The following is a 12,294-nucleotide window of genomic DNA, read 5'->3' as shown; positions in this document are numbered from 1 at the left end:
TCAAGCCGATTCGAAGCAATTTTGGCGATTTGCAGGTATATGGCAGTGCTACAGATTTTTGAATGTTGCTGATTCCCATCCCGCGCGACATCAACAATAAAACAAATCGGTTACAAATTGTATCATGCAAATTGGCCGCTGCGATTGAACCTACTCATCGGGCCACTCGAGCGGTTTTCAAATGTTTTGGTGTTGCATTACTACGCTCTGTGTTTGGTTAACAAAAACCGCGCCACTTTCTCAACCAATGGGAAACCAAAACCACACGCCGTGCGCGTGTGCCGCACGCGTTTTCCCGCGCTTGGCGCCAGTTACATGTACTTGCTTCGGATTCTGATTGGCTTGTTGTGTTGTTTACATCAGTTGCAATTGGCCAGAGTAATTACTTTGGTTTTGGTCTCTCGACACTCACCTGGAAACCGCTCTAAACTGATCAGCGCGTGCAAATTAGCCTTCAGAGTTACTTGTAAAATTGATTACTTGAACTTAAGTTTGCAAGGTTACTTTATGGACATATATAGTAGTGAGTAATTTTCTAAGTTGAACTAAATTTTCTAAATTTCTTTCATGCACTTTTGCCAAAAGAAATGAAATATTCCATTCGCTAAATTTGCTTTATCCGATTTGAGTCTTACAACTGAACTTTACGTTCAAATTATTTTGCAGAACCTCTCACCCCGCAGCAAAGAAGGATGGGCTTATTTAAGTCCACGTGGCAGAGAAGTTTTCAAGAAGGTAAAACATTCACATTGAGACCTTATTAGATTTTCCAGGTGAAAAACATCGTAATAGGATACGGGGTCAATTGCAAAACCAAGTTGTGCAATGTGAAGGGTACAAATAAATTGCCCACGACTTCTGCCGTCTGACCTAGCAGCTTAGTCGGTAGAGCAACGGGCGATCATATCCGGAGGTTTTGGGTTCGAATCCCTCGAGGTCGGAGATTTTTTTCTTTGCCTCGTTTACTAGGATAACGTTCAGTAGGAAATTCATGGGTTCGCTTAGCACTTTAACATACAGAGTTAAGTCTCTAATCCATCATTCAAATCATACAGTGGTTGAGGTTCCACTTGCGTTGTTTGCAGTAATGTTACATCAGTGCCTTTTTCAAGTTGTATCCTGTTCCATGTTCTCAGGGTCGGCGAAATGCGCGAGCGCGCAAAGCTAGTTTCCGCGCATTTAAATTTTGCGTTTTAGCCTTTCGCGTGCTCCTACTATGTGAGGGCCAGTTTGTTGCCAAGGTGACACAGTAAGATCAAAGCATATTTGCAACGAAGCGTACCATTTAGCAGAACTTGACGTCAGTGAGGACATCTTGCTAAAAATAGTTTTAGTTTGGCTGCCAAACAATTTAGAACAGCTATTGCTTCTCAAAAATGTTCCTCTAGAAAGTGGTTGTTGAGGATCGTGTTGGCAAGCATTTCTTCTAGGAAACGTTAAACTCGTATTTCTCGAGCATTTTACAGTGCTTAGTCTGTCAAACGTTACGAAAGTCGAAAAGTAAAAAAAAAAAAAACAAAAAGAAAAAGAAACAGAAGAGAGGAAGGGTAGAAGTTCGGGAGGGAAGGCACAAAACTAACCAGGATGTGAGAGTGTGTTGATAAGCCATTTTTCCTGGAAAAGAAACGAAGTAATTCCAAGCAGCTTAAAGGGGCAGTATCATGGGAGATATCATGATTTTGGGCAAAAATTTACTAAATTTAAACTTTGAACACTGTGTTAACGTAATTTCTAAATCGTTAATTTTAAGAAATATTAACAGTGATTCTACTGAGACGAAAGGTTGAACCAAACTATAGTACAACCGATTTTTAGTGCGTTACAACAGCGGTAATTAAAAACGTCGGCCCGACGTTTTCAAATTTGAACCCATGTTTATTTTGGTCATCTGCCGGCGCAAATATCCTTGGATAGTTTCTTGGCATTCTGATAGTCTTTAAATGGAATTTTGGTCATTATATCTTGGCTGCTATCAACCGAATAGCGTCTTTTCGATTTTCAATGTGGTGCTAAAAATAGTGTGATTCTGTCCCTTTAACTTTAACTGTCCAACCGTGGTGTCAACAACGACAAGTGTGACCACGAAGGAATTGACCTGTTGTTACAATGACCTGCTTTGAGAATCCCCGCTGTATAGTGGAGGCAAAACCGAAAAAAAAAATCAACATCAACTTTTCTCCAGAAAGCTTTAGCTTGGAATTATCTTAGAATTTTTGATGAATCTAACTATAAATGGTCTTTCGTGTACCAACAACATCTGTAAACTAACTTGTGACTACACAATACAGATGGCTTTCTTTTCTTTCATAATCCCAGGGTTTTTATGCAAATCCTTCAAATGTCCAGGGGACGAAACGTCAATTGGACTTCATGGATGCCACACCATCGACGTCTAGTTACAGTCTTGTTCGTACTAAAGGTTGGCTGGAAAACTTCTGTTGTGTTATTCACAAAAAAAAAATACATTAGTTACAACTTTGTGGGCTCAACCGTCGAGAACGCCGAGACGTTTTCATATGTAAAGTAAACAAACTATACAGCCGAAGATTTGTTTGCAAAGGACACCCCTTCTAAGCGGTTCTTCGCCGCAACCAAACTCAAAACAATGGTTTGAAATTTCTATAAACCTTTGGTTTTCATTGCGTACCAGCATAGGTTAATTTTATCAACTTCATAAATGATAACTGTTTGTGAAATCTTTAGTTCCGCAAAAACGGTTGAGGCTCAACGAAGGAACAACAGAAGTTTCTCCGCGTTGGCAAGGCAATTTTTATGTTTTCGTTTTTAAGATTTTTAATTTTCATACAGGGACTAGCATAAGGAGAAATTATATTTGGTAATACGTCAAACACAAGAAACAGTATTTCATCCGAGAAGTGAGAAGTGGGTTGTAACAACGAGGCACAGACGATTCTTTTCTTACCAACTTCAAGGTGTTTGGAAATCGGATGAAATACTCTAACGAGTGTTTATGTAGCTTTTCAAGCCATTGATAATTCTTGTAGAAATTCAAAGCAAAAGTTCACCAAATTTTATGATAATTAACACAACACTTCCAAACCGCCTTCGCGGCAGGTTTTTCCTTCGTTTTAAATTCTTGAATTAATACTTATTTGAGAAAGTGTCCGCGTGGCTTTTCTGCATTTAACTTAATTATCTTCTTGAGGTTTTACACAATCCGTAAATGAAATTATCAGTTGTGTAGTAGAGGGCATTACTTTGAGAATGTTCACAAAAAGGTTCATCGGAGAGGGATCAATATGTAATGGCTATTAAAGTTAAAGGTCTTATTTCAAAGAGAAATAGAGATTGTGTGCTAGATTACGTATGAGTTTGTTTCATCCAAATTAAACCGTGTTATAACCCTTTCATCACAAATCAGCTCATTCGCGCCTTCCTTGGACCAAAGAAAAAAGTAGATTTTTAGTGTTAAAATAATTTTAAAAGAAAAATTAACGAAAAAAAGTTACATGACGTTTCGATGACTTCATGTCATCATTATCAAATGCTGTAAAAAATTAAAATAAGTGGCATATATATATACATATATATACATACAGATAGAGATGTGTACAGGTATAAAGGCTTTATCAAGGGTCCATTGTCTATCTTACGAAGGCGACAGAGGGTTATAACCCCTTCATCACAAATCAGCTCATTCGCGCTTTCCGTGGCTATTATTATTCGAACCAAAGAATAAAGTAGATTTTTAGGGTTTAAATAATTTGACAGTGAAGAAACGCTTTTTTTTGAAGAACCAAAGTCCGAAGATAGTGACAGGGACAATGAAGCTGAAGCAGAAGATGAAGAAGGTAAAAGTCGTGATCTTACTGAGCTCATTTTCCCAGGTAAAGTGCGTTTCCACAGTAAAAATCTGCCCTCAATACATCCACCGTGGATTTTCATTTATCCGTGTAAAGTTGGTTACACGTACAAAGGCTTTCTCAAGGGTCCATTGCCCATTGTCTATCTGACGAAGGCAACAGAAAGTTATAACCCCTTCATCACAAATCAGCTCATTCGCGCTTTCCTTGGCTATTTTTCTACGAACCAAAGAAGAAAGTAGATTTATAGGGTTTAAATAATTTGACAGCGAAGAAAACACTTTTTTTTTTTTGAAGAAGGGGAAGAAGAAGATGAAGATGACGAAGAAGAAGATGAAGATGAAGAAGATGAGGAAGAAGATTGCCTTGATATCCCTGGGCTCAGTTTCCCAGGTAAAGTGCGTTTCCACATACATTTACCATGGATTTTCATTTACCGGTGTAAAGGGTTTCACAAGGGTTCATTGTCCATTGTCATTTGACGAAGGCAACAGAAGGTCGCCGAAAATTTAGTTTTTAAAAGTTTTAATAAGATCATGTTTTTACCGTTTTTTACATCAGTTTCAGAAATAGTTTTAATTGAACGTTCATTGTCCACTTGATAGTTTCCAGCAGCGCACTTGTACCAAACATGAACCGTCGATACAAACACACTCCTTGTGTTTTTTACTCTCGTGTTTAACTGCCGCGGTAACAAATTTTAATTTGTTAAAACTCCATTACAAAAGGCATGCCTTTTCCTGAGTTTACTTCACCAAATCAAACCTATTATAACCGCTTCACCACAAAATAACTCATTTGCGCTTTCAGCGGTTTTTTTTTTCTCGCACCTTAAAAAAGGCTTTTTTTAAAAAAGCTTTAAAAGACGATTTTTATGGTTTAAATGTTTTGCCAGTGAAGTAAACTCCTTTTTTCTCTATTGAGGTAACTGGGATTTATTTTTAGAAGAACAGTGGAAAATTATCTGTTTTTCTTTATAAACGCAGGCATTGATGGGAGCGAAGATAGTTACGGGGATACGACTGTAATGTGGCCTCAAGTCGCGAATGAAGGTATTTACCACAGTTATGAAAAGGGGTCAGGGGAAGCAGCACAGATTAAGTCAAATCAAATGTTATCAAAGTAAACTCCATTGTCTAATGACAATGGTACATACAAGAGTTAATATTAATTGATTTTGGAAAAAAAAAATTTTTAACGCAATGTAATTCTAACGCCTATTTTAATAGGAAACCTCTACTCTTGAAATATATTTCTTTTTTAATTGTTGAAAATACAATATAACTTCAAATTTCGTTTAAGTGCCTATGAAGTAATTTTATGTCACGGTTTGTTAGTTTATGAATTTCTCGGTCTGAATATGTGGGTTTTGCTGAACAAAACCTTCTCAATCCGCAATTATGATTCCTGAAAGGTTCGAATTTAGCGCCGGAAAGTGTCTCCGTTTGGCGCGCGGCCAAAACGATCGTATTTCAAGGTTGTGACGTAGAAAATACTTTGGAACACACGAGTGTCATGGCGGGGAAGGAAGTTTCTTCGATCTCGGCGACTTATTATGCGGCTGGTAACTCCAATATGACAACTGCGCGAAAAAAACTGGCATGCCGGGAATAAGTATACATTACTTCCCGAGAGACGAAACTTTACGGCAGAAGTAGATTCGGTTTGCCCGAATTCACAGGAAAGATTCAAGTCATAGCTCTCGAAAGCGAAAGACAACGATGATCAGATGTGTGTGGATATATTAGGCCCGGTTCATACGTCGAACTTTACATGAGCCGAATCTAATCATTTGGTTCGGCGCATGTAAAGATCGACGTATGAATCAGTTAGGATCGACAGATTTGTATTTGGGTCGACCCGCCGTTCTATTCGACTGCGCCAGTCGAATAGAACGTCTTTTGACGGGTTTATTTTGCCAAGATGTTTTGAGAGGAAGTCGTTGGCTGTCCTCGAGATGCTGACAAACTAACAATAAATTTCTACTCAAAGAAAGCCAAATTCAAGACAGTCCCTTTCTTAAAAACAAATCAAAACGAAAAGACACCAATTCGACTGCGCCAGTCGAATAGAACGGCAAAAGTTCGACTTCGATTCAGTCGTCGAACTTTTACATGTGCCGAACCAAATGCATGCGTTACGTATAAATTATATAAATTATATCTATCCCAGATGTCTGCGCGTTCTATCGACTTGGCATGCGCAAAGGACTTCATTCTGAACAAGATGGCGGAAAAAGAGGAATGTGCTTGTTCTTCTTGTTTCGAAACAACTAAATACACTTGTCTGAGATGCGAAGGATTAAAAAAAAAAAAGAAAAGAAAAGAAAAGAATCTATTCTTGATGAGCACTTGCACTTCAAACCGACAGTAACTTTCCAAAGCGGGCTATATCAAAGGCGAAGCGTCAAGACTTCTCAGAACAAAATTTTCAAAAACAACATTTGAAGAAAACATTGCTGTATTCAAACAGAAATTACGCTACAGAGGTTACCTCGATAACCTTATAGACAAAACTCTTTCAGAAGTCAACTTCCGCGAAAGAATGTCCGCACTACAAAACAAACAAAAAACGCGCAAAAACATTTTGCCGTTTGTTACGGAATATCGCCCTTCTGTGCCTAACCTAAAACAATTCAGATGAGTAAATGGCACTTGATAGAAAATCAGCCTCTGATAAGAGAGATCTACAAAGACCTTTCTTACTTTTGTACAGAAAAGGGAGATCTTTGAAAGACGTACTTGTAAGAGCAAATTAGCTTTGAAGGTCATATTCTTCCTATCTTGGCCAATAGGAGTCGCGTTTGGCCTGCCTTTATTATTTTACCAAACAAGCTCTTCCATGTCAGAATTCATCTTTCCCGCCATTTTGAATCTTGCTGCGTAAAAACAACAGCCGCTGACCACGAAAATCTACTTTCTCACTTGAGCTTTAATTAAGTTCGACTTCAGTTAGGTTCGACGTCTGAATCAACTGCCGAATATTAGGTTCGGCTCATGTAAAGTTCGACGTATGAACCGGGCCAACACTCTCACATCCATGATAAACAAACATCCTTCAATCTTACTGCAGTTAATAGCATAAGCGTGAAATCACGGGTAGAGAAATCCACGGATCCTCAGTCTTGGCAGATAACATTTTTTTTAGCGCTCCCAGAAATCTTGCTTAATTCGAGCCGATAAACCTAAACAAATGCCACAGAGCTACGACTGTACCCGGGAATTGTAGCATAGACATTGTCATGCATATCGAAAACTAATCCTAACGAACAGTAAATAAACATTCAGAATATTTGAGGATTTCCCCTCACGATTACAAGCGGTCACACCACATTTTGATCAAAAGGGAAGAATCTCTTTTACAAGAAAGCAAAACTACAAAGGCGTTTATCAACACAACAGACACACAGCGGGAGTCGCTTAGCCGGGTCTGTCAACCTCAAATTAAGATCTTGCGTAAGGACTATCCTGTTGGTCATCACAGAAAATTCATCATGCTTTGTGAGTTAACGCGCTCGATCTGACTTTTTAAAACTATTACTCCCATCAAAAGTGGGTTTTTGACGGGCCTGCGCAATTTCCGCTCGCAGCATCTGTGCTCTCTCGCATTCTCAAATCGAACAAAATCGAGTTTGGAGAGACAATTTCCAGTAAACTACAAAATTCTTCGCCTTTTCATTTCGGCAAAATACATCCAAGTACTCAACAATCATTCACTGAAACGTCGCTTTCGAATCGAGCGCGCAGAACGGTAGCGGAAAGGCCATCTTGATCTTCGTCCTTGTCTTTTCCTTGAGCTGTTCGACGCCAGTATGATCCGCATCGGGTCGAACGATTGCAACAACTTCCATTTTGCCTGAATCGCTCGACGCTTTCAGTTATCCGTTGGAAAAGTTTCTGTTAAGGACATTACTTCGTCATTGTCCGACATATTTTTTTTTTTTTTTTGGGGGGGGGGGGAACCTTAAACACGAAAATTTTCGCGATGAAAATATTGGGTGATTCTGTGTAACAAGAAGGCGAGATGTGTTGTAAACAAATCTCTGACGCATTTCCTACGTCATCAAACGCTAAACTAGTTCCCAGTCCCCGAGACACTATTTTTCTCATTTTGGGCTACTTTGTACGACTGAAAAAGCACCTTATTGTTTTTTCTGGCGCATTTCTTTTATAATTTCGTAATTAAGACATGGTAAACTTCAAAAAAACGCAAAAAAAAAAATTTTACTTCATAGGCACTTTAACAAACATGGAAATAATATTTCTCTGTCGGACAAAACAGGATAGTATCGCGTATTTTCGGTTTTAAATTTCTCGGGCGCCGCTATGTTAAATTCAATGAGGTAATAAGTGTAATTTTTTCACACTAAAGAACTTCTGCTTACTTTCAATACCGGCAACTGTATGACGTCAGAAAATCTGAAATGGTGGCGTACGGGAAATTTAAAAGCGAAAATAGGCGACTTACATGTCTAGTTTTTAGCACACTGGAATGTTATTTCTACTTTTCAAACGAAAGGCCGAAAGGAAACATGCATTTCTGATCGTCTTCATATACTATGACTGAACAAAGCATTAGCAGGTACTTAATTACTGCCAGACCAAAATACAAAAATCCGGTTTAAATTTTCCACCCCTTTCTAATCAAAGGTCAAATTCCCCCCCCCCCCCCCCCCTCGGATACAGTGCGAAGTCAAATGCCCTGCCCGGGAGAGGTGGGTGTGTTGAAATTTCGAATTATTAAGTGGCGCATTAACGAAAATTGGCAAGAAAGTAATCCTTGTTATTGCTTTCGTAGATTGGGTTAACTTAAAAATTTACTTGAACAGCAGTGGAAATTTCACTGTAATGTTTTTTTTTTTTTTTTTGCTCCCTTGATAAACGCAGCAAGTGACGAGGACAAAGAAAACAACGTGGCCACGTTAGATCAAATGTTGTTGCGTGATTGTTACCCAACATGGTACACAAGCGGAAGTAAAATTTGACGCTTTTAATACGCCGCAAACGCCGGGAAGAAAAATTGACAAGGATTTTTTTTTTCGATTGTTATACGAGAACAGGATTAACATTTGATCAAACTTTTACATAGTGATAAAATTCTTTTTAAAGTTTCTTTTATAATTTTTAGGATTGTATTTTTAACGTAATTTTATTGTAAAGCGCTAATGGATTATAGGGAATAAGCGCCATACAAATTGTTATTATTACATGAAAATGCTTTCATGTAAACTTAAAAAGAATATCTTGAAGACGGTGCCTACTAATAAAGAAGTATTTTTGCGCGGTTTATGACTATGTGGGAAAAGCAGATCTTAGTATGGGCTATTGGAATCCAAAAGGAAAATTGGGGGAAACCTCGCATTTTTTAGGGATACTAAGCAACAATGTTTCTAAAAAGCAGTAAAATACAAAGCAATGTATGGCGTTTTTTTTTCCAAATTAAAGCTTTATTATCTCTGAAAAATGCATGGTTACCCTCAATTTTCTTTTTGGATACCAAGAGCAATTGCTAATTTCCCTTTTAGTTCAGTTTAGTTAAGTTTATAAGCTTTATTGGGAAGTTTAATATAAAGAAAAGAAATATATCTAAGAAAAAATCGAAGACATATTCCAAAGGGAAGAGCGCGAACGGGACGCAAGTACCCATGCGAAGCCTGAAAAGTTTTGACTTGCACGCCTACGCTCGTGACTTAAGAATGTGACGTAGTCATTAATATTTAAATATACAAACCCGTGCAAGGCCTTATAGAAAAGCAAGGTCTTTAACTTCTCTGCCTTAAGTTAACGGTAATACTAATGCTAGACGATCTTTGTTAGAGGTGTTTCCAATCCTGGTTTTCAGAATCCATCTCGTTGCTGGTCGTTATACGCTTTCCGTATTCCTTGTCTCTGTATGTAAATAGTATTAAATTTCCCTACATAGGCCTTTTAGGGAGTTGTATTTATTTTTTATTTGCATTAATATTACATTGTTTGATTTAAATAAACACTGCTTGTGCTATCACTCTTCGTGGTAAGAGTTTGTTAAAAATGAAGTCTTCAACTGGGCTGTGTCCGTCAGACATAGCTAATCAGTGACATCAGTGAGTAATCGATGGATTATCAGTGAACATTCCGATGATCAATGAGTAATCGATGATTAATCAAAGACATACGTACATACATACCTACATAGATGCACTTTATTTCAACTCGAATTATCAGAGTAGCTCTATTGAGCTAATATCTTCGAGAAAGAAAAAATACATAAATCAATTAAATTATTACAATATGTTTTGGACAATTCGTTCTTGTTTTTTCTGACATTGACATTTCTATATGTCTACTCTTTATTGTTGTATTTTTATGTGTTAGCCGCGCGCGCTCTTAGCCTTGCGCCGCGCGAGGACTGGACATTAATTAACTTGAGACGCGCGTTCCGCACGCAAGATGGCGTGGAGAGTGGCGTAGACAGTTTTTTGAGTTTTTTGCTTTTCGCCTAAAAGACAGTGTTTTCTTGTTGCTGGAAAAACAGTGTTTTTTGCTTCCAGTCTTGCTGGAAGCGATTGCCATTAAAAGCCAAGAAATCGTCAAAAACACAATACTTTAATTAGAACACTAAGATACTAAAAAGCAATTTTTTGCTTTGGCCTATCGATTACTCATCGATCTCATTGATTAGATGTTAATGATTACTCATTGGGAAATCAGTAGCTGGCGTAGCTGGCGGTTTTGTTGGGGTTTGGTGGCCCACGGAGTCGCGAGAAGAATGGGGATCATAAACAGATCTTCAAAAACTCGTTAATAATTCATAAGCCCATTGACCTATCAAATGGTCGATAAAACATCACGTGCAGTGGTTTTAAAACCCGATAAAACCTCTTCCTTATTAGTATGCGGTGTTTAAAGGAAACCTCCACTCTTGCAATAAATTAACGTTAAATTGTTGAAAATACAATCTAATTTCAAATTTCGTTGGAAAACATGGAAGTAACATTTCTGTGTCGGACAAAACAGAATTTTGATTATCGCCTATTTTTCATTTTAAATTTCCCGCGCACCGCCATCTTGGATTTCATGACGTAAAACGGTTGCTCAATTGTTTCACACAAAAGAACTTCTGCTTACTGACAATAGCGGCAACCGTATAACGTCATAAAATACAAAATGGCGGCGACCGGGAAATTTAAAATCCAAAACAGGTGATAATCATATCTAATTTTTAGTACACTTGAATGTCATTTCTGTTATTTAAAGTAAAATTTAGAATTTAGGCACTATTTCCGACAATTCACCGTCAATTTGTTTGTCGGAGTGGAGGTTCCCTTTAATGTTTTTGTCAAATGCTTATTTCCAACGTTCACAAAAGCATCATTGTTATGGACTCTCTTGACACACGCTTTTCCAGGAATGTTTATGACGTGGTTCAAAAACACTCGCAGCATGTGTTTTTCCCGGTCTAAATCCACTCGGCTGCTCCCCGTGGTTTTAAATCCCGATAAACACTGCTGCTCGTGTTTTAAACATTACATAAACCTCTTACATTTGAGGTCACTCTGAACAATGACTGCAACGAATAGCGACACGGAGGTCAGATTGTGAGTTCTGAGACGAATATAGCCCGGAAAGACACTTGTTTATAATTCGGATAAAACATCAAAACACCTACGATCCCCGGAAAGAGGCACTACCAAGGCTGTAAATCAATGCGTGAATTTTGTGGCTGCAAATGACATCCCCCAGGCAATCAGCAAACCACCATACTAATGGCCTTTGTTTTGACACCATGCAACCGGCTGAATGTCCACCAGCATGGCCGACTTCCGGTGCACGGGCCATTGCATAATTAGATTTGACGTCACGTGGAAACGAAGAATAGGCATAATGTCAGCAGCAGCCTCGGCTAAACCAGGAGATCAGTTCCAGCCAGAACTTTTACATGGAACACTATCTGCAAGGACTTTGAGCAACACTTAGGAAAGGGGAGGGGACGGGAGTGGGGTGCCGGGTCTCAAGAGACCGCTAAGAGAAACAAGAAACTTGAAGCGAAACTAGCAATCTTGCTCCACTTCAGTCTGGAGTTAAGACTGTTGTAAATTTCACGTGTATGCCACTGAGAAAAGTCTGCTTGAAGAGCCAGTTAAGGAGGTAGGCTCCTCCCCCAAAAAACTGCGTCGAAACACTACAAGTGACAGTCACAATGAGGTATCGGAATATATTTTCTCCCAACTAGCCGTCATTATTAAGCCGTAATGTCGTCTCAAAATCAAATTTAGTTTATAGTAATGCTACTAAAACGCCGGAAAATGAGATAGTAACACAAGTCTTCCAGTAATTTCTGATGGCAAAAGATAGACGGAGGGAAAATGTGGGGATGGTGGATTGGCCTATTATACAGGGGGGCACAGGCCCGGGCCCCTCTCTATATTACGTCAATCACACAGTCGGCCAGCGGTCACTATAATCACACAGTTGGAAATGCGGTCACTATG

The 12,294-nt window shown here is 38.6% G+C and overlaps 1 protein-coding gene across 3 annotated transcripts in view; it reads left to right on the top strand.

Moving 5' to 3' along the window:
- Nucleotides 1-9,480, top strand: part of LOC146487759 (uncharacterized) — a 32,631-nt gene extending 23,151 nt beyond the window's left edge. Inside the window, exons 15-21 of one of the 3 annotated variants that reach the window (XM_085126730.1) lie at nucleotides 667-735; nucleotides 2,317-2,419; nucleotides 2,704-2,763; nucleotides 3,756-3,812; nucleotides 4,134-4,217; nucleotides 4,811-4,876; nucleotides 8,711-9,480. In XM_085126730.1, coding sequence (XP_084982856.1) covers nucleotides 667-735; nucleotides 2,317-2,419; nucleotides 2,704-2,763; nucleotides 3,756-3,812; nucleotides 4,134-4,217; nucleotides 4,811-4,876; nucleotides 8,711-8,808 — 537 coding nt within the window. In that variant the 3' untranslated portion in view covers nucleotides 8,809-9,480. Of the gene's footprint in view, nucleotides 1-666; nucleotides 736-2,316; nucleotides 2,420-2,703; nucleotides 2,764-3,755; nucleotides 3,813-4,121; nucleotides 4,218-4,810; nucleotides 4,877-8,710 lie in introns of all 3 variants that reach the window. The other 2 variants (XM_085126718.1, XM_085126724.1) reach the window with 2 other exon arrangements.
- The last annotated feature ends 2,814 nt before the right edge of the window (nucleotides 9,481-12,294 follow it).

This window comes from Pavona decussata, unplaced genomic scaffold (genome assembly GCF_977016875.1).
Source record: "Pavona decussata unplaced genomic scaffold, jaPavDecu1.1 SCAFFOLD_13, whole genome shotgun sequence".
Classification (NCBI taxonomy): Eukaryota; Metazoa; Cnidaria; class Anthozoa; order Scleractinia; family Agariciidae; genus Pavona; species Pavona decussata.
Note: the sequence above shows the minus strand (reverse complement) of the source record. Positions and strands in the feature narration are given on the sequence as shown.